The 26,723-nt window shown below is 43.7% G+C and overlaps 2 protein-coding genes across 2 annotated transcripts; one reads left to right on the top strand and one right to left on the bottom strand.

Annotated features, from left to right (window-relative positions):
* Window positions 1-17,022: 17,022 nt before the first annotated feature.
* LOC118387996 (5-hydroxytryptamine receptor 1A-beta-like) lies at window positions 17,023-18,677 on the bottom strand. The gene has a single exon (XM_035776857.2). It carries the CDS (start codon window positions 18,574-18,576, stop codon window positions 17,299-17,301), a length of 1,278 nt encoding a protein of 425 aa, XP_035632750.1. The 5' UTR covers window positions 18,577-18,677; the 3' UTR covers window positions 17,023-17,298.
* Window positions 18,678-19,189: 512 nt separating this feature from the next.
* On the top strand, window positions 19,190-26,598 carry rnf180b (ring finger protein 180b). The gene is made up of 7 exons (XM_035775909.2): window positions 19,190-19,334; window positions 20,065-20,170; window positions 21,512-21,610; window positions 21,737-22,585; window positions 25,414-25,627; window positions 25,772-25,897; window positions 26,171-26,598. The coding sequence occupies exons 2-7, from the start codon at window positions 20,090-20,092 to the stop codon at window positions 26,362-26,364; spliced, it is 1,563 nt and encodes a 520-aa protein (XP_035631802.1). The 5' UTR covers window positions 19,190-19,334; window positions 20,065-20,089; the 3' UTR covers window positions 26,365-26,598.
* Window positions 26,599-26,723: the final 125 nt, after the last annotated feature.

Raw genomic sequence — 26,723 nt, 5'->3', positions numbered from 1 at the left:
GGGAAGGGGTAGCGGTACATTGTGGTGATGGAATTCAGATTTCTGTAATCGATGCACGGGCCCAATCCTCCGTCTTTCTTGGCCACGAAGAAGTAGCCTGCCGATGCAAGGGAGGTGGACGTACGAATGAAACCCTGCTGGAGAGCCTCCTGGATGTACTCCTCCATAGCCTTGGGTTCGGCCACCGACAGAGGGTATATGCGGCCAAACGTAGGCGCAGAGCCTGCAAGCAGGTCGATGACACAGTCGCAGGGGTGATTAGGATGGAGACATGTGGCGTGGGTCTTGTGCTGAAGGGCAACCACGGGGCTTTCCACCGACGTGGAACCACAGGGAAAGGGTGATGAGGAAGGGAAGGATTTCTTTATATATGGATTCCACGGTGAGGGTGAGTGGTGCTGTTATGTGTGTGATTGTCCTGGATCCTAGTGGTTGACTATCCAGCGCTTGAACCGGACAAGGAGAAGAGAGCGAGTATGAGGTGACGTTAAGGGAGGAGGGCCTGGTCAATAAAATTCCCCACGGCACTGGAGTCCTCCACTAGAGCTGTAGAAACAAACATGAAGGACAGACAGCCAGTGAAATTGATACAAGAAAAGGTTTGGCGGAAATTGATGATGATGGAATACTCACGCCAAACCCAGGAGACGGATGATCACGTGGCTGTCCCTCTGCTCTCATGGAACCCCAGTTAGAACATACCGGACACCATTGAAGCTAGTGCCCCACTTGTCCGCTATATGGACAGAGCACCAGCTGTCTACGACGGCATCGCTCAGCCACGGAGAGGTGTGTGGCCCCTACCTCCATGGGTTCAGGCTCTGACTCAGAGCAGAGAAATAACCATGGCAATCTTGGATGTCTCGATGGTGGGGACTCCACTCTGATGGGCGAAAGAGAGGGAGCACTGGAGTAGGAAGCCACAGAATTTTGATGGAGTCCAGTCATATTTGTCAGGGAGGGACAATCGGACATCGCTGACCAGGATGAACTGCTGGGGTACTGGCTCGCTGGGCTGACTTGTGGCAGAGAATTGTCTGCTCTTCGGAGACGATGCCCCTTGAGTAATGACGGCTCGTTGAAGAACGCGGAGGACCTCATCCATAGCCGTTCCCAATTGAGCCAGCTGGTCTTAGTATTGACAAAATTGGTGTCCCTGTTCACCGACAATCTGGGAGATGTCTTTATTAACCCTTTCACACGTACCATCACACGGGTGTGATCGTCCAACAGTGGTCCCTGTGTGATTAGAACGCTTATTTAGAAGTGCCGCTTGATGCAACAATCAACATTTGAGCTGTTCACACTTTTTTCAGAAACTATTTACACGAACACAGTCCTTACAAAGTTATGTCCAGAATGTGAGCAGTTTATTTTTGGATGCAATGTTCAGATATTCACAGAAGTATCTATAGCATAACACAATCATTCAAATCGAAAAAATGTAGACTACATTTGTCCTAGCACTAACTGAGGAAAGATTGATGCAACATAAGCGGTCATATTTTATAATTCCCTGCTGACATAAACTATTGTATGAATTAGCTAACAGCAATTGCTATTTATAATTAATCACATCACTGGTGAGCTCACCAATGATCTAAATAATTGAGTAAAACACTTTCTAGAAATCAAAAGTAATCCGACGATTAGTTCCAGCGCACCGCCATGCTTTTTTTCCTTACAGAAACCAAAGATAGATGACAAGATGTGTTCGGACTGTTTATAGTATGCATGTTGAAGGGGTGTGTCGTCTACCATAGTTCACATCCCACCATTCACTTCCTGAAGTTTTCAGAAAATTAGTGAACCCTTACTCACCTCATTTTGTTATAGCATCTTTGGTCTGACAGACGATTACGTGAAACCCAGAATGCATTGTATGTCAACAAACTTGGCTCCACACATAGCTGGAATTAGCTTATCTCATCATAATCAGTACAACCTTCAAAAAAGTATTTTACACGCGTATGTGCCCATTACAATCTATGCAAGAATCTGAATGCATGAGCTATCATGATTACCACGCAAAACATTTTCTTATAGTGATTTGATACAAATGGCATGTGCCATTCTGACAATGAGTCTGAAAGTCAGGAATCAGATTCTGACAGTGACGAGCTGCTCCCCAGCCATTGAGAACCCTGAATCTGAGGACCCCCTTGTCCACTGACAAAGTCCCAGTTCCCTTTGAAAATGCTGGTGGTGATGGAGGCAAACAGACAGTGGATGAAGTACAGGAGTTCTGTGGTAGCTGGAAGGCTGACAGCCATTTCACCCCTCCTGGCCCTGCTGTTTGCTTTGATGAGTCCCAGTCCTTGTGCAACGCCCCTCACCATTTCCATCTGAGGCAGAGTGCTTCAAGTTGTTTCTGACAGAGGAGCTGGTGGGAGACATAGCAGAGACCAATCACTATGCCTTGGAGCTACAGGAGAAGAGAGCCAGGAGTGGGGTGGAACAACCGCAATTAGTGAAATGTATACCTTCCTGGTGACAGTCCTTCTCATGGGGATAGTAAAGAATAACTCCCTAAGAGAATACTGGAGCACAGATCCTGTGTTTGCAATTCCCTTCTTTGCCACTCTCTTTTCCCAAAACTGCTTCCTAGTTCTGCTGCAATGACTGCATTTCATCAACAATTGCTACTGCCATCCTAAATGACCCATTACACAAAATAAGAAATGTCAACAGCTGGCAGTAAAGTGGCATGACAAACGAGACAGCCATGTCCTCTCCACTGTCCATACAGCAACCATGTGGACCACCGGACGGGAGAGAGAAAAATCATACCAGACTGCGTGCTTGACTATATCCACTGCCCCCATTGAGGTTAAGGCAGACATGATAAACATCTTTGTGGAATGCACTCAGAAAACAACCAAGTGGTATGATATTATATTTTTCCATCTGATCAATGCAGCCCTTTGGACACATAGTTCACCACCAACTAACAGGTGAGACGATTACTGAACAAGGGATTTTTTTGTAATTGGACATACAGTTCACTTACAGAAACTGCTAACTTAATAAGGCACTTACTTTGATAGAAACACAGCCTGGATTTGAACCAGGGTGTCTGTACTGACACCTCTAGCACTGAGATGCTATGCCTTAGACAGCTGTGCCACTCAGGAGTCATAAAGCCAGGGTAGCTTCAAAATACAACAAGCCAATACTTCTGACGCAATTAGAATTGTTTTACAGAGCGAATAGAATGTAGCTAGCTACATAAGCACGATTGAATATAATACCATAAAGGTTATGAAATGAGTAACGTTACCTCACGTGTCCGCGGTTATAAGGAATATACACAAATATATTATGCTCCATACACAGTGAGCTACAGTAGAAACGGTATAACAAGACATACAGAAACTATTATAAAGTAATAAGGCACTTACTTTGATAGAAACGTAGGCTGGATTTGAGCCTGGGTGTCTGTAGTGACGCCTCTAGCACTGAGACGCTGTGCCTTAGACAGCTGCGCCACTTGGCAGTCATACGCCCAGGGTAGCTTGAAATTATAACACATGCTAATACTTCCGACGCAATTAGAATGGTTTTCCAGAGCTAATAGAAGAACGTAGCTAGCTACCTAAGCATTGAGTATAACACCATAAAGGTTATGAAATGAGTAACGTGTCCGAGGTTAAAAGGAATATACACAAAAATATTATGCTACAGTAGAAACGACATGCAGAAACTATTATAACGTAATAAGTCACTTTGATAGAAACGCACACATTTCCAAAGTTATTATTGGGAATGAAAACAACTATGACTGCTATGCAGGCAACAGACGGAAAATGTGAACACGTGTGTGCAGGACGGGAGATGAGCAAATGTCTGCAGAATTGAACTGCACAAACAATTGGGAAGTGTTTGGGGAATTTTGTCCGGGTCAGAAATGTCAATTTTTTTAAATTGGTCCACAAAAGTTTTAAAAAATTATACTTATGTGAATGAGGCGGAACACACCTCAATTCAAACTGTTCTTAGAAAATAAAAAAACTTGTTAGAAAATCATTTGAAATTGACAAGTTGAAAACAGCCTATAAAAACCTTGGTTTGAAGGCAGCGCGGATTAAATGTATTGTTGCGTAACAATCACATTCTTGAATGGAGAGAACGTTCTAACATCATGTGCATAAAAAAGCTTTTTTTTTAAACACACTGGGGTGACAGAGATATTTGGAACTCAGGCATGAAAATGTTCTGTATTCTGTTTTTTGAGGTAGTATTCTGTAACGTAGACACAGGCAGTCAGGAAGCAGGTGCAGTTAATAAGTTTAATAACAATGAACATGGGCCGATACAAACCAAGAGCAGCACATGGAAACAACCAATTCTACCTGCTGACTAATAACAAAAGAGTGCTAAATAAAGGTTGGGTAATAAAAGGAGTAATGAAGTACAGGTGTGACTGATGATGAGATGCAGGTGTGCATAATGATGGTTGCCAGGTGTGCGTAAAGATGGGTTGCCAGGACTGGTGGTTAGTAGACTGGTGACGTTGAACTCCGGAGCAGGGGTGGACGTGAAAATGACACATACATGATATCTGAATATGTTAATTTGAGTTATTCATCATATGGTAGTGGTTGCATGGAGATTAGCCTACATCTAGTACAACCAATTGAGAGTTCAAAGAACCGTTTTCACTAATAGTCAAACTAAGACAATGACTTCTCTGGACATTGTTCTGTCACGATTCAGCAGTGTAGCGAATTTACATTTGGTTGAGTTTTCAACTAACGTGAATTCAACGTGAAATCAATAAAAAATGTCACCATGTCATTGGATTTAGGTTAAAAGTTCGGTGAATAAAATATGAAATTCCCTTACGTGGATAACATTGATCAGTTTTTCATTGCAGATGGACATTTCAGCACATACTCAAACACTGGCTTTTGTCTCAGCATCAAGAATATAGAAATCTGCTCCGATTTTAGGAAGTTGATTAAAAGTTTGCATGAAGAGTCTGTGGCACTTATTATACATTTTATTGGGACAACTGAAAGGCTTTTAGCCACCGTCTAGTCTTCAGGCTGAATCCAACGCGGCCTCACGACGACTGACGTGACAGCCAACATGCTGAGACTGAAAAAACTCCTCGCTCTCATCTCCTCGGATTTCATATTGCAGCTTTTTCTTCTCTTAGTTAATGCCCTATACAGTGTGGTTTGATTCTGACTTATTAATGGACAGGTTCACTATAGCTCGAGTATAGGAAAGGTCTGAACAGGAAATGAATTGTAGGATGTGGTGGAAACATAAAGACTAATAGAAGAGATGCTGAGATGATGCATGCTGTCTGGAGGGAGTTGGCTGTGTTTTAAGTAGGATAATATGCAATTGAATCTATTCCTTATTTCCTCTTGGATGTATCGAATCTGATTATTATCTGCACACGCACACGCAGACAGACTGCTCTGACTGAATTTTGTGGACTGTGACTAAAGTGAGAAGGTGCCCTTTCTCACTGATGAGATGAATATGTATGAGCGAGAGGAGGAGAGGGGAAGAGGCAGCTGAGACATGACTCTGGACCCACTCCTTGACAAATCACGGAGGTCAAACACCCAGACAGTGCTGACTCCATAGCCACAGTCACTGTGTGTGCATGTGTGTGTGCGCGCGCATGCGTATGTGTGTGCACGTGCATGTGTGTGTGTGCGTGCGTGTGTTTGCCTATGTATGCATCTGTGTCTGTGTGTGTTCATTGAGAAGTAAAGTGGTCATCAGTTTTGGCCCTGTGGAGACATTTAACCAGCACAAACACACACACACACACATTTCCATCTAAGATTGCTGATTGCCACTAAATGTCTCAAATTGCACTCTCGTGTTCCTCTTGACTATCAAGTGTCTATTCTATATTCTCACCTTCCAGTGTTGGTCCTCATACTAGAATCAAAGCTGATTATTCATCTAAGGTGTATCTGCACAGATAAAGTGACATACAGTACTTGACTACATGCAGCTCACTCTACCAAGTTTCTTTACAAATATTTGAATACAGTTTTGTATGTTTTTTTTTATTTCAAGCAGGAGTGGCCAACTCTGGTATTTGAGATCCACATGTTGTAAAAGATTTTGTAAAAGCCATATTAATGTAGTTAAGCTGTTTCATGACTCTATATCCGAGTGAGCGTTATTGCTTTGTCTGGATGGTTGCTGTCTTGTTTGGGGTTGTCAGGGTTTGGGCGGCTGGTGGGTGGTTTGTGGTGGGTGGGTCATTGGGATGGAAGAATGTTAGATGGGGCGCGTGCCCCCAGCCGGTGAGCAGTCAATGACTGTGTGAGGAATGTCTCCAGACAGCTGGGAAGCCGCTGGGCAGGCCATGGGTGCTCCTCTCATAACCTTGCTGTCCTGACTGCCTATCTGTTGTCTGTAAAGCTGATCTGACAGCACTTTGCTCCGAGCCCTGGGCCCACGTTTCAAAGCACAACCAGCAGGTCCCAGACAGACAAACAGCCTGCAGGCTCCGGACAGAAGGACAGACAGACACAGGTACGAATACACACACTCAAACCCACAGATAAATACATTTCTAAAATGTTTACCTGATTGTAAATAACCAAGGAAGGAATATTTTGTAAGGTATTTTAATGTCCGGGTTTTTAAATGTTCACTTTAATGTGCACTATAACCATCCTAAGTGAGACATACTGGGCATCCTCTGTTACATTGTCTCAGATTTTGATTGGTTTTTATGACATGCCACTGATTGACTGTAATGATGGTAAATCAATTAACAGGAACATTTGCAGTATGAGAATAAAAATTCACACTGCAAATTGAACATTCTAATTTACATGCTGCTTAATTAACTTTGATAGTTCAGACAGATTTACACAAATTAGTTTTGAAGGTTCTGTCAATCACAAGACAGACAGGCAGCAGGGTTTTGGTTGTCATCTAATTACAATACAGGTTGGAAGCCACTGTTTGCCATGATTTTGAGATAACACAACTTTTTAGAAAAGTTTAAATCAGATAAATCCTTGTAGATTACCTAAGAGACAGAGTGGCAGACTTGTGTGGGTGTTCTCCCTTGTGATGAGTCCTTTGAGGATTATGAAAAGGGAGTATGGGGAGTTCACTGCTCTATTATCCACTCACAGTCGAGAGGCTTTGAGATTTAATGTAGCTGAATTGCAATTGTCCATTTTTTGCTTAAATTTTGAATTCAAAATGGTTGCCCTAATCCATTTTTTTTTTTAATTATGCTCTAAAAACATAAATAATTTATAGGTCTACCTTTACTTGTTCCTTCTGTGAACTGTCTTTATCCTCCCTCGTCTTAAGCGAGAGAGACATTTAAAAATATCTTAAAGATATGTGGGTTTTTAGTAACGGACTTTTAAGGCACAAGGCTATGTTTCCTAAACTTACAGAAGGCAGAAAAATTATCCAATTTATTAGGTACACCCTTCTAGAACCGGGTCGGACCTCCCTTAGCCTCCAGAACAACCTGAATTCTCCATGGCAAGGAAACGTTGCTCAATTGGTATCACGGAACCTAATGTGTGCCAGGAAACATTCCCCACACCATTACACCATTGCCACCAGCCTGTACTGTTGACATACCAGCTTCTGTTTGAAGATGAAAGAAATTAAAGCTGAAATAAATAATTTTCTCTACTATTATTCTGACATTTCACATTCTTAAAATAAAGTGGTGATCCTAACTGACCAAAGACATGGAATTTTTACGAAGATTAAATGTCAGGAATTGACATTCAAAACTGAGTCTGAATATATTTGGCTAAGGTGTATGTAAACTTCCGACTTCAACTGTATGTGTCCCTTTATTTCCTGTATTCAATGGTTTTTGGTTTGAATGCATTCTTATATTCACTGTGGGGACGACATTGTCTATGCACTTATTGATGAAACCTGTGACTGTTATGGTAAACTCCTCAATGCTATTGGATGAATCCCAGAACATATCCCAGTTTGTACTCGCAAAACAGTCTTGTAACCTCGCGTCTGCTTCATCTGACCACTTCCATATTGAGCACATCACTGGTGCTTCCTGTTTGAGCTTTTGTTTGTAAATAGGAAGCAGGAGAATGGAGTCATGGTTAGATTTGCCGAAGGGAGGGCGAGGCAGGGTCTTGTATGCACATCTGTGGGTAGAATTAAAGTGGTCTAGTTTTTGCGCCCCTAGTGGCACAGGAGAGGTGTTTGTGTTTGTATTTATATTCATTATGGATCCCCATTAGCTGCTGTCAAAGGAGCAGCTACTCTTCCTGGGGTCCAGCAATATTAAGGCAGTTTATCCGATTTTAAAACATTACAATACATTCACAACACTGTGTGCCCTCAGGCCCCTACTCCACCACTACCACATATCTACAGCACTAAATCCGTGTGTGTGTGTGTGTGTGTGTGTGTGTGTGTGTGTGTGTGTGTGTGTGTGTGTGTGTGTGTGTGTGTGTGTGTGTGTGTGTGTGTGTGTGTGTGTGTGTGTGTGTGTGTGTGTGTGTGTGTGTGTGTGTGTGTGTGTGTGTGTGTGTCAATGTTTGTGTTGCTTCACAGTCCCCGCTGTTCCATAAGGTGTTTTTTTAATCTGTATTTGTAAATCTAATTTTACTGCTTGCATCAGTTACTTGATGTGGATTAGAGTTCCATGTAGTCATGGCTCTATGTAGTACTGTGTGCCTCCCATAGTCTGTTCTGGACTTGGGGACTGTGAAGAGACCTCTTGTGGCATGTCTTGTGTGGTATGCATGGGTGTCCGAGCTGTGTGCCAGTAGTTTAGACAGACAGCTCGGTGCATTCAACATGTCAATATCTCTCATAAAAAAAAGTAGTGATGCAGTCAATCTCTCCTCCACTTTCAGCCAAGAGAGATAGACATGCATATTATTAATATTACTTCTCTGTGTACATCCATTCTGCCCTGTTCAGAGCCAATTTTAATTTTCCTTCGTCCTTTTTTGTGTCACCTGGCCACACGACTTAACAGTAGTCAAGGTGCGACAAATCTAGGGCCTGTAGGACCTGCCTTGTTGTTAAGAAGGCAGAGCATTGCTTTATTGTAGACAGACTTCTCCCCTTCTTAGCTACTACTGTGTCCATATGTTTTGACCATGGCAGTTTACAATCTAGTGTTACTAAGCAGTTTAGTCATCTCAACTCAATTTCCACATGATTTATTACAAGATTTAGTTGAGTTTTAGCGTTTAGTGAGTGTTCGGTTCCAAATACAATGCTTTAGGTTTTAGAAATATTTAGGGCTAACTTATTACTTGCCACCCACTCTGAAACTAACTGCAGCTCTTTGTTGAGTGTTGCAGTCATGTCAGTTGCTGCAGTAGCTGATGTGTATAGTGTTGAGTCATCCAGCATACATACTGTAGATACTCTGGCTTTACTCAAAGTCAGTGGCATGTCGTTAGTAAACATTTTTTTAAAGCAATTGGTAGTGTTGGTGGAGGTGAGGTAGGAAGCTTTTAAGTCTCCCCAAGTTAAAATATCCACCCACCAGAAATGCTACCTCAGGGTGTGGGGTTTCTTATTTGTTTATGGCCCCGTACAGTTGGCTGAGGGCCAGAGTGGTGTTGGCTTGGGGTGGAATGTAGACAGCCAGGATGATTATGGATGAGAACTATCTTGGTAGGTTAAAGGGTCTGCAGTTTACCATGAGGTACTCTATATCAGGTGAACAAAAGCTCCATAAGGCACTGTTAACACTGATCCCAGAAGAAAGACACTCACTTAAATCCTGTCTTAAATCCTGCCTTTGTTTAAGTATGGTCAGGGCGTGAGTTGGGTGGGTTGTCTATGCTCGTTTTTCTATCATTTGGGATTTCTGTGTTCGGCCTAGTATGGTTCTCAATCAGAGGCAGCTGTCAATCATTGTCCCTGATTGAGAATCATACTTAGGTAACCTGGTTTCACTTTTGAGTTGTGAGTGTTTGTCTTCCGTGTCAGTGCTTGTTACCACACGGGACTGTTTCGTTTATTGTTTTGTTCCAGTGTTCTGTTGTGTTTTGATTAAACATTATGGACACCACGCTGCGCATTGGTCCTCCGATCCTTCTCGCTACTCCTCCTCAGAAGACGACGAGATCCGTTACAGAAACACCCACTACCAAAGGACCAAGCAGCGTGGTGACGAGAGGCAGCGATACTTGGAGAACTGGACTTGGGAGGAGTATCTGGACGGCAAGGGACCATGGTCACAGCCAGGAGAATATCGCCGCCTATGTGGAGGCAGCACGGCAGCGCGGCTGGAAGCCCGAGAGGCAGCCCCAAAAATGTATTGGGGGAGGCACACAGGGAGTGTGTCGAAGTCAGGTAGGAGACCTGCGCCAACTTCCCGTGCTTACCGGAGAGCGAGAGGGACAGGGCAGGCACCGTGTTATGCGGGGGAGTGCTTAGCCCGGTGCGGTACATTGCAGCGCATCGTATCGGCCGGGCTAGAGTGGGCATCGAGCCAGGGCCGGTGTACATGGCACCAGCCTTACGCATGGTGTCCACGGTTCGCCAGCACAGCCCATTGCGGGCTATTCCACCACGGCGCACTGGCCTGGCTTTGGGGAGCATTCAACCAGGTAAGGTTGGGCAGGCTCGGTGCTCAAGAGCTCCTGTGCGCCTTCACAGTCCGGTCTATCCGGTGCCACCTCTACAGGTGATGTGGGGTCCACGTCCCGCGCCAGAGCCGCCACCGCGGACAGACACCCACCCAGACCCTCCCCTATAGGTTTATGTTTTGCGGCCGGAGTCCGCACCTTTGAGGGGGGTACTGTCACGTTTTGACCTTAGTTCCTTTGTTATCTCTTTGTTTTAGTATGGTCAGGGCATGAGTTGGGTGGGTTGTCTTTGTTCATTTTTCTATAATTTGGTATTTCCGTGTTCGGCCTAGTATGGTTCTCAATCAGAGGCAGCTGTCAATCGTTGTCCCTGATTGAGAATCATACTTAGGTAACCTGGTTTCAATTTTGAGTTGTGGGTGTTTGTCTTCCGTGTCAGTGCTTGTTGCCACACGGGACTTTTTCGTTTATTGTTTTTTTCCAGTGTTCTGTTGTGTCTTGATTAAACATTATGGACACTTACCACGCTGCGCATTGGTCCTCCGATTGGTACTCCTCCTCAGAAGAGGAGGACGAGATCCGTTACAGACACCCTGGGTTCCCAAGATGACAGGCTTTTCTGTGGCTTGGGGACACATATGAGCACTTTAAGAGGAATTTCCTGTGAGACAGAATTAACTCAGACCTTTGCTGCTGCCATGCAATATTAACTATATTTCATTGCTGGAGTCACATTATGTAAGACTGTTGGATCATTGTTCCAGGGGTCTGCTGGAGGAGCTGAAATATTTAAGTGACCAAAAAAAGTTGTTTAGAAAGGAGACGACAGAGCCAGAAACCATCTGGTTAGTCAGTGGGTGTGTGTATGTGCTGGCATGTATTCCTAGTACAGTATGTGCTCAGCATTATCTGTAATGAGATACGCAGCAATTTACCTTAATTACATTTGTTAAAAAACTGATTTGCGTATGTAGGTTCGTTGATGTTTTGATTAGGCTCTTTGACTGAATGATTATGGCAATTCAGTTGGTCCCTGCACTTACTATACTTTACACTAATTACCATACTGTAGCTTATCCTTAGTTTTAAGTTATAGTATGTACAGTCTGTACTAAAACTTAAATGAAAGGTAAGCTACAGATAGCTTACCCCCTCATGTATTGCAACACATGAAAGAGTGACAGTACGCCTTTCTTAATACCTGGGAGGCATTGGGTTAGTGTTTGTACTCCACTGTATGTGGGCAGAATTCCCTCAGTGCTGTTCAAATGTGAGCATCTTTTCAACTCTTCTTTTTCATCGAGAGGAACCCAGGCTTTTTCATCTTTCATCTGCTAGCTACAGGAGAGCCTCTCTGCTCTGCTTTCTTCATAGTTAATGACTGGAGCGCCACTAATTTATGACACATCAGAGTTTATCTCCACCTTCCCTTATTCAAATACTCTTAGATTTCTGTTATTATCAATTTATGGTTAGATCAGAATAGCCTTGGCCTGTACAGAGAATTAAGTCAATGCCACAAGTCTAAATCCACATCTCCATCCATGGCTTAGGAATGGGCTGATTTAGCAAGCTAGCTACTGCAGGACATCAACACAAGCAGGCCAGAAACATACACGTTTGTCTGACAATGATGATGTTTTGTTAAGAATGTGATTTGATTGGTGTGAAGCCAAATCCAAACTGTCCTTCGTCTGTGTTAATGATCCCTGTCTTATTGTGCTTGGAAGATGGGGGGTGAGGGACAAGTAACAAAATATGCAGTGTGTTGGCACGTTCCATATCCATCTGATAGAGAGATAGATAGATGCAGAGCCCACCTACAGGTATGTGCCCGTCCATCTGTTCATCTTCTGTCCCCTTATTCTGCACCTGCACCTTTTTCCTTTCTCTCCACTCTTTTGTGCTTTCTCCTTTTGCCCACCCCTTTCACGTTGTCCCCACCTTATCGTCCCTTTCCCAGTACCCATCTTAAGACCTGTATCGAAAACAAATCCAACACACCCTTTTTCCACACGTGCGTGTGTGTGTGTGTGTGTGTGCTTGTGTTTGTGTGTATGTGTCCTCTTCTTCTCTTTCACTCTCTCTGTAATATATCTGTAGTCATCTTTAATCTTCCTGTCCCATTGTTCTCTATAGATCACAGGTGAGTGGGAGCAGCCCCTGCAAAATGACAGCAACTGCCGAAGGTACAAACAGCAACACTACAAACAATGAGCCTCTGTTTGATGTCAAGCATTCATCTGGTTCCTGCTCCTACAAATTGTAGCACTTGTGTGGGCTTAGAGAGAGAGAGAGAGAGAGAGAGAGAGAGAGAGAGAATAATATAATATATGCCATTTAGCAGAGCTTTTATCCAAAGCGACTTACAGTCATGTGTGCATACATTCTACATATGGGTGGTCTCGAACCCACTACCCTGGCGTTTTCCAACTGAGCTACAGAAGGACCAGAGAGAGAGAGAGAGAGAGAGAGAGAGAGAGAGAGAGAGAGAGAGAGAGAGAGAGAGAGAAAATCTCTCTTTTCCATCTATTCGTATGATGAGTAGCTCATGAATAGTTAATTTCATCATATACTTATGTTTTCATATACTGTAAAGAAAGGTGCTGTGACTAGCAAGCAGAGAGCAAAACGGAAACCAGTTATTCAATGGGTTTATAGGTCTACTTGAAGGGCTGTAAACTTAATGGTACTGACAGAAGAACACCAGGGGCTGTTCTTCACTTCCACGGAGGGAGCATGACTTTGCCACCAGTGCCCTCCTCGTGTTCTCCAATCCACACGGTGATTTAGTGAGGAGTGCACTCTATATCCACTCACAGACCCAACAAGTGGCTCAACTGGAGATTGCATAGGAATCTGAAGGGCAGCCTCATGATTAATTCTCCATCATGGTTCTGTCTGTGTGAAACGATCTTCCGGCTATTTGCAACAGAAAGAGACCATTGTACAACTGACAAACACTGTTCATTGTTGGAAAATAAGAGGAGAATGAGTGAGATGTGACATGTTGATGGATGATTGTGTGGAGGAGTGGGCCTTGGATATGGTTATATGGCCAGGAGATTTTCGATTCTTCTGATCAGAGCAGGAACAATGTGGGCCCTCTGTTCCTCTTTATTCCTGTATTCTAGACGCCCTTTGATCAGATAATTGCCCCTCAGACCCGGAGTTTGAAGGCCCTGAGGGTCGCTGTGGCAACGTGGCTCGCCGTCCTATGTTCCATTGAGTGGTCTTTAGTGGGCCCAGCTTGTGTGGGAAGGGGTGCTGTGTGTGCAGAAAGAAAAAGTGTGACATGCTCCACGGGGCACACTGGTCAGTTTATATAGGTGGTTGCTTATAAACTCAGCAAAAAAAGAAACGTCCTCTCACTGTCAACTGAGTTTATTTTCAGCAAACTTAACATGTGTAAATATTTGTATGAACATAACAAGATTCAACAGCTGTAACATAAACTGAACAAGTTCCACAGGGTGACTAACAGAAATGGAGTAATGTCTCCCTGAACAAGGGGGGGGGGTCAAAATCAAAAGTAACAGTCAGTATCTGGTGTGGCCACCAGCTGCATTAAGTACTGCAGTGCATCTCCTCCTCATGGACTGCACCAAATTTGCCAGTTCTTGTAGTGAGATTTTACCCCACTCTTCCACCAAGGCCCTAGCCCTCACCCTCCGATCCAACAGGTCCCAGACGTGCTCAATGGGATTGAGATTAGGGCTCTTTGCTGGCTATGGTAGAACACTGACATTCCTGTCTTGCAGAAAATGGCATTGTCATGTCAGGATGAGCCTGCAGGAAGGGTACCACATGAGGGAGGAGGATGTCTTCCCTGTAACACACAGCGTTGAGATTGCCTGCAATGACCATAAGCTCAGTCCGATGATTCTGTGACACACCGCCTCAGACCATGACGGACCCTCCACCTCCAAATCGATCCAGCACCAGTGTACAGGCCTCGATGTAACGCTCATTCCTTCGATGATAAACGCAAAACAAATGTTCACCTTAATTTAACCAGGTAGGCTAGTTGAGAACAAGTTCTCATTTGCAACTGCGACCTGGCCAAGATAAAGCAAAGCAGTGTGGCACAGACAACAACACCTACCCATCACCCCTGGTGAGACAAAACCTTGACTCATCAGTGAAGAGCACTTTTTGCCAGTCCTGTCTGGTCCAGCGACGGTGGATTTGTGCCCATAGGTGACATTGTTGCTGGTGATTTCTGGTGAGGACCTGCCTTACAACAGGCCTATAAGCCCTCAGTCCGCAATAGGCTGAGAGTCTGAGCACTGATGGAGGGATTGGGCGTTTCTGGTGTAACTCGGGCAGTTGTTGTTGCCATCCTGTACCTGTTCCGCAGGTGTGATTTTTGGATGTACCGATCCTGTGCAGATGTTGTTACATGTGGTCTGCCACTGCAAGGACAATCAGCTGTCCGTCTTGTCTCCCTGTAGTGCTGTCTTAGGCATCTCACAGTACGGACATTGCAATTTATTGCCTTGGCCACATCTGCAGTCCTCATGCCTCCTTGCAGCATGCCTAAGGCACGTTCACACAGATGGGCAGGAACCCTGGGCATCTTTCTTTTGGTGTTTTACAGAGTCAGTAGAAAGGCCTCTTTAGTGTCCTAAGTTTTCATAACTGTGACCTTAATTTCCTACCATCTGTAAGCTGTTAGTGTCTTAACGACCGTTCCACAGGTGCATGTTCATTAATTGTTTATGATTCATTGAACAAGCATGGGAAAGCGTGTTTAAACCCTTTACAATGAAGATCTGTGAAGTTATTTGGATTTTTACTAATTATCTTTGAAACACAGGGTCATGAAAAAGGGACGTTTCTTTTTTTGCTGAGTTTATATGAACCGTTTCACTGTATGTACAAGTGGGTAACCTGTACAAGTGTTAAGTTTGAAATGTGTATTTTGCATATGCCAACTCCCCTTGAGACGCTCTTAGAGAGTGGGGTCACGACCATGGTGAAAGTTAGATCTGTATGTGGTAACAATACAGTTTCATATTTAAAGTAAAGATAGGACTGTCTTGGGCAGAGTCTGTTGCATGAGTAGATTCCTTCAACCTCTGGAGATTTGCTGAAAGTCACACAGAGGGGCGTGTGTGTGTGTGTGTGTGTGTGTGTGTGTGTGTGTGTGTGTGTGTGTGTGTGTGTGTGTGTGTGTGTGTGTGTGTGTGTGTGTGTGTGTGTGTGTGTGTGTGTGTGTGTGTGTGTGTGTGTGTGTGTGTGTGTGTGTGTGTGTTTTGCACAGAGAAAAACCCTGCTCTGAGTTGAATTGGTCTCTACTATGCTGTGCAAATATTTCATCTGTGTTGCTATGCTAATGCCCCACTACACACTATGCAATTGCTCCCAGATGCAGAATGACACAATCACTCAAGCTATCATCTTGTTTTACAGCAGTGATCCGATCACACCCTACACATTGCTCCATACTAGATATTTTCTCTTGCTCTCTCTCCCCCTCATCATTTCTGTTTAGTATTTGCACACACTCTTTCTCGTTCTTTCTTTCTGTCTCTCTCTCTCGTGGACCGTACAGGTGTAATGAATAAAAATATGTCCACCATTCATATTGGTGTGGCACACACACACACAAACACACGCATACACACACACACACACACAAACACACATACAAACACACACAAACACACGCATACTCACACACACACACACAAACACACGCATACACACACACACACACACAAACACACACACACACACACACACACACACACACACACACACACACACACACACACACACACACACACACACACACACACACACACACACACACACACACACACACACACACACACACACACACATACACACACACACACAGTATAGTAGGGAAGTGTCGCAGGCTTACTAGGCTGTTGGTTTTTAATGGTTGGTATTGTCGGGTTTTCAGCTTTGACTTGTTGTGACTTGTTTTTAATTCCTTTTTTTTAAATCCCTTAGTGACATGCCTCAATTGCAAAATACAATTTGGAATTCCTGAAATGATTGTATCTAGGATAGACTAAAAGCACAGGTCAGTGGTGGCTTTCAACATTACACTTTCAAATGTTTCCTGGTCTGACCATGTACAATTTTGAACATGAGACCATCTTTGTGTGTGTAGGTAATTTGGGGATATAATTTCTGTGAGTAACTCATCCACCCGTCTGTTGTAAAATAATGTCTTCTTTGCTGCGGGCTGATTTGGGTATAATCCAAAACGCTATTATGGAAAAACGAATTATGCTTATTCTTCCATAATACTTTCCTTTGCTGTTAGATTTAGATTGGCCTCAACAACAAAGACTATTTCTTCCTAAAATGCTATGGCAAATGCCCAAGAGGTAATATGTATCTCCAATTATGCACACATATCAACACAGTAGTACAGAAGTGTCTGAAATAGGACATTGTTTATTGAACACAACAAAGCATGTTTGACATGGGCATGAGTGGTCCACTCTAACATCCAGCAATCTTGTTTATAAAGTTTCATAAAACTCCTGGTATAATAATACAAATGATTAATAATATAACAACACGTATAACAGTAATAACAATACAATTATTTTTATGAAACAACATTCCTATCAACTCTCCCACCTCTCAATAAATGTATATTTCACTGAGTGGTGACACTGGAATGGTTGTAAGCTTTGTCTTCTACAAACTTCAGTCGGAAGTCCGCAGTCTAACGTTTTAGACCATACGAGGATGATGCTTATGCTTATGTTTTGAAGTAGTGACATTTTATTATTTTCTTAAAAGCACTTTGGAAGTCCTTGTTGAAGTATGCGTAAATGATGGGATTCAGTAGGGAGTTGGAATACCCGAGCCAGTTAATGACGTCCTCGAGCCACTTTGGCATTTGGCACGACTGGCAAAAGGGCATTACCAGGGCAACGATAAAGAAAGGCAACCAGCAAAATATAAAAGTGCCCATAATGATACCCAGCGTCTTTACCGTTTTGCGCTCTCTGGCCATGGCCATCTTTCTCTTTGCCTCCATGTTCTTATCGTGTCTGCTCTCAAAGAGCGGTTCGGATTTGGGGGTGTTGGGGAGTGGCAGGTTGTTTTTCGAGTTGCTGTGAACCTCGATGATCTCCAGCGACTCGCCGTGCTCCCCGTGCTTGACCGCGCCGTTTACGCATAGGGTAGGTTTGGGCTTCACGCTCCTCTTCCAGCTTTTACTCGGGTCCCCATTGGTCCTCTTGTGGAAAAGAGTAGGGGACAGTCCCAAACAAGAATCAGACACTTTCTTTTTATCAGTTTTACGCACGGTTCTCCTGATTCTAAACCTCGCGGCTTTGAATATCCGCCCATATAAGACCAACATGAGTATCAACGGAATGTAGAACGCGCCAAATGTTGAGTAGATTGTGTACCATGGGTCTCGACTAATAATGCATTGCTCGGGGTTTGCTATGTCCTCGGCCTTACTACTCGGCTGGGAACGCATGATCAACATGGGTGGAACAGAGATAGAGAACCCGACAAACCAAGTGACACTGATCAGAACCGCCGCTCTTCTGGGCGTCCTCTTCTTCATATACTCTATGGGTTCGGTAATGGCCCAGTACCTGTCCAAGGCGATGGCGCACAGGTGCAGAATGGATGATGTACAACATAACACATCTAAAGAGATAAAAATATCACACGGTACCTGTCCGAGAGCCCACCTGTTTAAGACTTGGTAAAGGGCAGCCATTGGCAACACCAGAACCGATACCATCAAGTCAGTCACGGCCAGAGACCCGATCAGATAGTTCCCTACATTCTGAAGATTTCTCTCCAGGGCGATAGCTGCAACCACACACGCGTTACCAAATACGGCACAGAGAATGAGCGCAGCCAGGAGAAAGGACGGGAAGATTTGGGAACTTAATTTCACCTCCTCGGAATTAGCTGTCGAGGTTTCGTTTTGAAAATCAAATAGAAACCATGCGGCCGTCGAGTTGTTTCTTTCCTCCATGTTGATGAAAAAGGAAGCGCTCCTCAGTGACATTGTGTCATCTCCCGTGCCCAATAGAGCTCCACCCTTGGAGAGCGCCTTGGGATCTACAGTTGGACTCTGCGCTGCGCGCTCAGTGTGCACTCTGTGCAGGTTGGTGACGACTGACGAGGGGGTTCATTTATACGAGTGATGGAAAATACGTCAGTTGGCTGTGAGATTGAAAGAGAGATGTTCTATCCACACCAACAGTTGGACTCTCTGAGAGAGTGCGCGCAGTGAGATGCATGTGCTATCATCCCTTTACCAACATGATTTGATAGAGCACTAATAACAATTAATTGGCATAGACACACACACACACACACACACACACACACACACACACTCGTTTTCAACGTTTTTACTTGTATGATGCATTTATTATTCATTGTTTAGATATGAGCAATAGCCTAAATTATTATAGAAAACCACAGCTGTACCGGAAACCATAGGACTATGCCTGTCCTTACGAAAATATTACAAACGAATCTGCCATTGCTGTTCTTGCTTAAAAACAATATATGGAATTTATTGAAGTTAATTCTCAGATCAGCACCATGGACAGGGTACCTCGCCGTGACCAGGTCTGATGCTGCCACCTGGCGTAGACCTACATGGCAGAGTGGATTACTTGTGAAGTTTGGTGCATCTGACGCTCCGTAACAAAAAGAAGTGACGTCATTGTCCTCTAACTTTCGGACAAATGTTTCTTCTATTAAATTGTTAATTAATCGTTTCGAAGGGAACGCATAGGAATTTGGAAATCCCAGGTAGGATATGTTACTTTTCAGTATGGCAATTGTTTCAAAAGCCATCGTCATAAACATTTGCATTTGTCAAAAAGAATGAACAGAAATGTTGAACTTGGAGCACACCGCCTCACGAGAGGAGAGGAGTTTCGTTTTTAGATTTTTTCTTGCTAGATTTAGCTCAGCTGGCATGGCTAGTTTTGTATTTCACGCTATTAATAATAATCATTGACATTTGAATGTTGCCTTTTTTATTGATTTTTAAAAAATTTACGTAGCAAATAAAATACTATCTAAATAAAGCCTAAGTGTTTATTAGCTGTTATATCATGACATTGGCGTGACGCTGCTGTATAGGGCTATGGCCATGCACGGTTAGAGGAACTGCATCCATGACCAAGGTTGAGTAGATAGGCCTACTGTCTCAATTTTGACTCTTAGTTGAAATGTTGTCAGTTATGTTAAAACGAAGGCTGTATACGAATATAGGTACACATAGAGTAAGCCTTTTTTCAGCAGTTTTTCTGAAAACCCAAGAGTCATTATCACATGGATCATATTGTGATTCAACCTTATTTGGGTTCATCTTCTAAAAGTGCTTCAGAAAAATTCCCATTAGCCTTATCACCTGTGCTGAATGCATATCACATGTGGTATCCTCTCCATGAGAGGAAATGCATGCTCCCTGCCTATTTGTCTGTGTGTTGGCATTTAGCCTACTGTGCCCTCTTTTTCATTGATTCTGTGGCAGATGAGAACAGCAGACATCGGTCTCTATGGACAACCCAGGGGCGGTGGCTATGCTCCGCTGCAGGAAGTGTCGTAAAGGCTTTGTAGACACAACATGCCTGCACCCGGTGAGTGACGGGGTTACTTTTCCAGCTAGTATAGTGTATGTAAAGCACTAAAACCACCAGGAATTCAACTAAAAGTCTGTTCCCAAGTGTTCCCACAAATACAAGATTCTCAATGTAATCAAGGTATGAATGGATTGTTATTTTCAAATTCCATCTCTTTTTGAGTTTAGTTGTCAATATGCACTGTACAAGTTATCTTAATTATGTTCACCATCCTCTCTGACAAAAATCGTCCCATGGCTGAATCTAGTTTCCTGCCCCTGATGTAAAGTCTCTCAGTGGTAGGTGAGAAAATAGAGCAGCACTGTGTCTCTAGCATTTTATTAGCATCCCCATTAGTCGCTGCTAACACAGCAGCTACTCTTCCTGGGGTCCACACAAAGCACAAAACATGAAATGCTACAAAACATCAATAGACAATAACAACTCAAGGACATAACTATACACATTTAAAATAAGTATGTACACTTTCATACACTAAGGCTACTGTACATCTGTAACGATTTTCGTTGGTGGAAGGAGAGGAGGACCAAAGTGCAGCGTGGTACGTATCCATAATACTTTTCATCCAGAATGAATACACAAACAAAAACAACAAAACGATAAACAAACAGTTCTGACAGGTGCAACAAACATGAACCAGAAAAAAATAACTACCCACAAATCATAGTGGGAAAACAGGCTGCCTAAGTGTGGTTCTCAATCAGAGGCAGCTGTCAATCGTTGTCTCTGATTGAGAACCATACTTAGGCAGCCTGTTTTCCCACTATGGGTGGTGGGTAGTTGTTTTCTGTCTTTGTATTCTGTACCAGACAGAACTGTTTCGGTCTCGTTCATTCTCTTTAATTGTTTTTGTCATTCTGTGTTCAGTTCATTTCATTAAATTGACGATGAACACTTACCACGCTGCGTGTTGGTCCTATGATTCCTATTCCTCATCATCAGACAAGGAGGAGACATTTACGCTGTGGTCCTTCTGTAGCTCAGTTGGTAGAGCATGGCGCTTGTAACGCCAGGGTAGTGGGTTCGATCCCCGGGACCACCCATACGTAGAATGTATGCACACATGACTGTAAGTCGCTTTGGATAAAAGCGTCTGCTAAATGGCATATATTATTATTATATTTACGCCGGCACATACATTTCACTATTCTGCTTATGTGAAATAAACAAAACCGTGCATCAGACGGTGTTTCACCATAGGTCCTTCACTCCTGTTGAGTTCATAAAAGGAAAAGAGCACTGTTTCTTCAGTAGGGAGAGCCAGGCTAGTGTTATACCATATGGTTAGGAGTTGACCGGGTCTGTACTGGGTAAAGATGGTAGTTTATCTCCCTACAGATAGTGCCTGATGATGACACAACGGCAGCAGGTACATGCAGCGTCTGGCACATGAACGTTGATACACTGCCAGAGTGGATACTGACGTCAGTTCACCAGGTAAGGCTTTGTGTTTGTACAGGTGTGTGCTAGTGTTTGATTTGCACTGTGTTCTTTTGTAACTTTTGGATAAAAATTTGAGACAAGCCTATCAGTTCTTTCTGTTCTAATGTCCTCTTTCTGCAGGCCCAGTGGACAGTGGGGAAGCTGAACTGTGGGAACTGTGGTGCTCGCCTGGGTGGCTTCAACTTTCTCAACAACACCAAATGCCCCTGTGGTCAGGAGTCCACCGTGCACCTTAGCAAGAGTCGGGTCGACCAGGACCACAAACACTACCTTCATGTGGTCAGACCGCAGACGACGAGAGGTAGGGGAGGACCAGGCTGCCTGAAGGGTGAGCCGGTGGGTTCTCACAGTGAGCAGTACAGGTCAGAAGTCGGGGAGGACTTTCTGGTTGGCTCACAGCTCTGCTGTACTTCTGTGTCCCGCCTTAACGCTGAGAGCCGACCATTCACAACACACCCAGATGCCCTTTTCCAGTTGGCTGACATCAGAGCCACCCAATCAGTTCCATTGAGCTCCCCCAGCATTGTTTCTCATACGAAGTTTGGTGCGAGGGGCAGGTTGGAACCCTCCTGTAGTTCTGGCTCCCAGACTGGCCCTGTTGAAGTGACTGAGGGAGAGGTGAGGACTGGGACAGAGCAGCTGCCCTATTCACCTGTTGTGTCCTACACCCCTCATCTATTTGCAACTAGTATTATTAGGTCACCGACCTGCCTATCACGTCTGACTAGAGAGGCCCCTGGTTCTCGTCTTCTCTCCCTGAGAGGGCCAGGTGTCTCCCACATCCCTGGAGAGCAGGAGGAGGCCGTGGAGGAGGAGAGAAGGGGAACCCCCACAGAGCTCCAGGCCCAGGTAGTAGCCAACAATGCTTCTCCAGCCATACAAAGGTTCAGCAAGAAAGAGAAGAACCGGCTGAAGAGCCAGAGGAGGAAACAGAGGAAGAAAGAGCGCTGGCTCCACTCCCAGGAACAGGTGAGAATTGGTCATGGCCTCAATTGAGATCTGACGGTTATTTACAGGTAGAGAGAAAGAGACACTTGCTTTGGCAATGTTAAAATATGTTTCCCATGCCAATAAAGCCATTGAATTGAGATAAGTGCCGGTAAAAGACATCTGGCTGTAACAGAAATGTCTAATGGAGTTATGCATGTAATGGTAAGTCAAACATTCATACAGTTTAGTTTGTCCAGTATTTTAGTTACATTGCATTTTTGTAAAATTATTCTTGACCATTTTGTTGAGCTTACAAGACGACCACAGTGGAGTCCCTGTGGTTGTTAGTCTGACACTGTTTACCACAAGCATTTAAATTGGGGCAAAAAACTATTTAGTCAGCCACCAATTGTGCAAGTTCTCCCACTTAAAAAGATGAGAGGCCTGTAATTTTCATCAAAGGTACACTTCAACTATGACAGATGAAATGAGAAAAAAAATCCAGAAAATCACATTGTAGGATTTTTAATGAATTTATTTGCAAATTATGTTGGAAAATAAGTATTTGGTCAATAACAAACAAGCAAGATTTATGGCTCTCACAGACCTGTAACTTCTTCTTTAACTTCTTCTCTCTGTCCTCTACTCGTTACCTGTAAATGGCATCTGTTTGAACTTGTTATCATTATAAAAGACACCTGTCCACAACCTCAAACAGTCACACTCCAAACTCCACTATGGCCAAGACCAAAGAGCTGTCAAAGGACACCAGAAACAAAATTGTAGACCTGCACCAGGCTGGGAAGACTGAATCTGCAATAGGTAAGCAGCTTGGTTTGAAGAAATCAACTGTGGGAGCAATTATTAGGAAATGGAAGACATACAAGACCACTGATAATTTCCCTCGATCTGGGGCTCCATGCAAGATCTCACCCCGTGGGGTCAAAATGATCACAAGAACGGTGAGCAAAAAATCCCAGAACCACACGGGGGGACCTAGTGAATGACCTGCAGAGAGCTGGGACCAAAGTAACAAAGCCTACCATCAGTAACACACTACGCCGCCAGGGACTCAAATCCTGCAGTGCCAAACGTGTCCCCCTGCTTAAGCCAGTACATGTCCAGGCCCGTCTGAAGTTTGCTAGAGAGCATTTGGATGATCCAGAAGAACATTAGGAGAATGTCATATGGTCAGATGAAACCAAAATATAACTTTTTGGTAAAAACTCAACTCGTCGTGTTTGGAGGACAAAGAATGCTGAGTTGCATCCAAAGAACACCATACCTACTGTGAAGCATGGGGGTGGAAACATCATGCTTTGGTGCTGTTTTTCTGCAAAGGGACCAGGACGACTGATCCGTGTAAAGGAAAGAATGAATGGGGCCATGTATCGTGAGATTTTGAGTGAAAACTTCCTTCCATCAGCAAGGGCATTGAAGATGAAACGTGGCTGGGTCTTTCAGCATGACAATGAACCCAAACACACCACCCGGGCAATGAAGGAGTGGCTTCGTAAGAAGCATTTCAAGGTCCTGGAGTGGCCTAGCCAGTCTCCAGATCTCAACCCCATTGAAAATCTTTGGAGGGAGTTGAAAGTCGTGTTGCCCAGCAACAGCCCCAAAACATCACTGCTCTAAAGGAGATCTGCATGGAGGAATGGGCCAAAATACCAGCAACAGTGTGTGAAAACCTTGTGAAGACTTTGACCTCTGTCATTGCCAACAAAGGGTATAGAACAAAGTATTGAGAAACTTATGTTATTGACCAAATACTTATTTTCCACCAAATAAATAAATTCATTAAAAATCCTACAATGTGATTTTCTGGATTTTTTTTATTTTCATTTTGTCTGTCATAGTTGAAGTGTACCTATGATGAAAATTACAGGCCTCTCTCATCTTTTTAAGTGGGAGAACTTGCACAATTGGTGGCTGACTAAATACTTTTTTGCCCCACTGTACATGTATGACACACATTTCAAAGTCCTTCACCTTACTTTGACTGTGTCTGGAAGGGGGGAAGTTATATCTTGCCTTTGATAATGTAGTCGCCCATCAGCTAAGCAAACACAAACACAGAAGATTAGTGAGTTGGGTGTTGCCTGCCAGGTGGGTGACTACATTTCCCTGTGTTGTCAGCAGTAGCAGAGAGATTGTTGGTTGACAGTGCCCAGTGTGGACCTACAGTGTATATGATTGAGAAACACTTACAGTACTGTGGAGTGTGGACTACAGGTACTGTGCTTGTTCTAGTCTAACTGACTGTAGAAAAGAACAACTCCATGTCATTCTCTTGTGGATTGAGGTTGATTTATGTGGTTTGATAAAGTTGGCTAATCTTGTGCCAAGATGAGTTTAATTGTTTTTGGTTGATAGCTTGTAAACTCAAGCCCTTCCACAAACCACTCTAGTCATGGTTACAGTCGGTCTCTGTTTTATGGGTATCTGAATTGGGGTGACTAGTGCATGTCAACAAGCGGTCCATTCTCCCCAAACCATAGACTCTATTGCCGGTCAGTAATCTCTCACAATGACACTCGACGGGCTGATTGGAGTGCTCTCATATCATATGTGTGCATCATGAACAAAGAGATGTAAAAAGCAACAAATGGGCCAAATGTCCCCTCCTTTTACGAAATTCAGAAGATGTAAGCACCTGCGAAATTGTGATTTGTCCAAATGATCAGTGATGACAAATCAAAGTGCCAGAAACAAAGTTCCTCGCTAATCGTTGCTTCCCACAGTCTGTTGACAGACGCTATGATACCATTTATGTTACATGCGTCTGTCCACAAGAGATTAGTAGTGTTACTGTTAGATATTATTTTCCATATTGTCTCACTATTATTTTATCTTGTTGTATATAGAGTGTGACAGGGCTGCTAACAGACAGTGAGGAGGTGGACAGAGAGGGCTACACCTGTGCTGTGTGCCTGGATGTCTACTTCAGTCCCTATAGCTGTCACCCCTGTGGCCACATCTTCTGTGAGCCCTGCCTCCGCACGCTGGCCAAGAACCGGCCAGCCAACACCCCCTGTCCCCTCTGCCGCACCCTCATCTCACACACACTCTTCCAGAAAGGTGAGTTACGGCTTCAATTTATGGTGCATACTCCTCCCAATGGTTCTGTTATTGATAACAAATAGCTGTTTTCTCCATAGCTGTAAATAGTAAGAAGCCCTTTGAGAGATTTAACTAAATTGTTTAATTGCCTTTTGGTTTCAGAGCTCAACCAGACAGCTAAGACTTTTTTCCCGAAGGTCTACCACTCACGGAAACACAACTTTCAAAAAGCCAACTGTGCTAAATTGCCTCTTCCCAACTGCCCAAAACGTTTCCGCATATTTTGGGGTAAGGTATATTGTGGATGTTGCTTGCAATATATATCTGATCATCTGTAACTCAAGTGTGTCTTATTTTTGTGCAGTCTTGTAAGCTCTTATGCAACAAACATGTTATAATTCTCATGTAAGTAATGAGTTTCTCACAAAGTGAATGTCTCTTTTAGTTAACTAGCATGCCAAGCTTGAGCAGTCCTAAACAAAAACCCATTATTGTAAATGTGTACACTAGGGACTGTGTCTGCCTCCCTCTCTGACCCCAGTTTTCCTGTTTGTATCCCAGGGTACCAGGGGCAGGTGGCTCCAGGGAGGTGGTGGCACTTTGCCCCAGCAGGCTTCGCCCTGGATGCCCTGGACCTGGCCGACATGCGCGGCTGGTTCTTCGATATTGACCTGGTCATCATCTACATCCACTCTGTCAACTGGATACTGGCCCTGCTGGTTCTTTGCTTTCTAGCATACCTCTTCTTGTCTTGAGTGCTGTTTGTGTATTTAGCCAGTGATGGCTGACCTCTAAAAATGGTACAGCTGAGGTTTCTGGGTGATGTAGTATTGTGCCTAATAGTGCTTACTGCCAGGTAACTCACCTGTCACCTCCATATGTTAACTGGAATCATGAGCAGTCCTGAGGGGAAATGGAACTGTAAGGTGTTTTTTTGTTGCAGTTGGGGAGGTCATATATATATATATAAATACCTGTACTCAAATGAAGTTGTGTAGATGGGCTTATTTCATATTTTGTGAGTTTTACATAAAACAATTTTGGATTTACAGTGAAAAGATTGTATGAGGGATAGAAGTGTAATAGAAGTGAAAACGAAAGACCAATAATTATT

This window comes from Oncorhynchus keta, chromosome 13 (genome assembly GCF_023373465.1).
Source record: "Oncorhynchus keta strain PuntledgeMale-10-30-2019 chromosome 13, Oket_V2, whole genome shotgun sequence".
Classification (NCBI taxonomy): domain Eukaryota; kingdom Metazoa; phylum Chordata; class Actinopteri; order Salmoniformes; family Salmonidae; genus Oncorhynchus; species Oncorhynchus keta.
The sequence above is the reverse complement of the archived record's forward strand: the minus strand, read 5'-3'. Positions and strand labels throughout refer to the sequence as shown.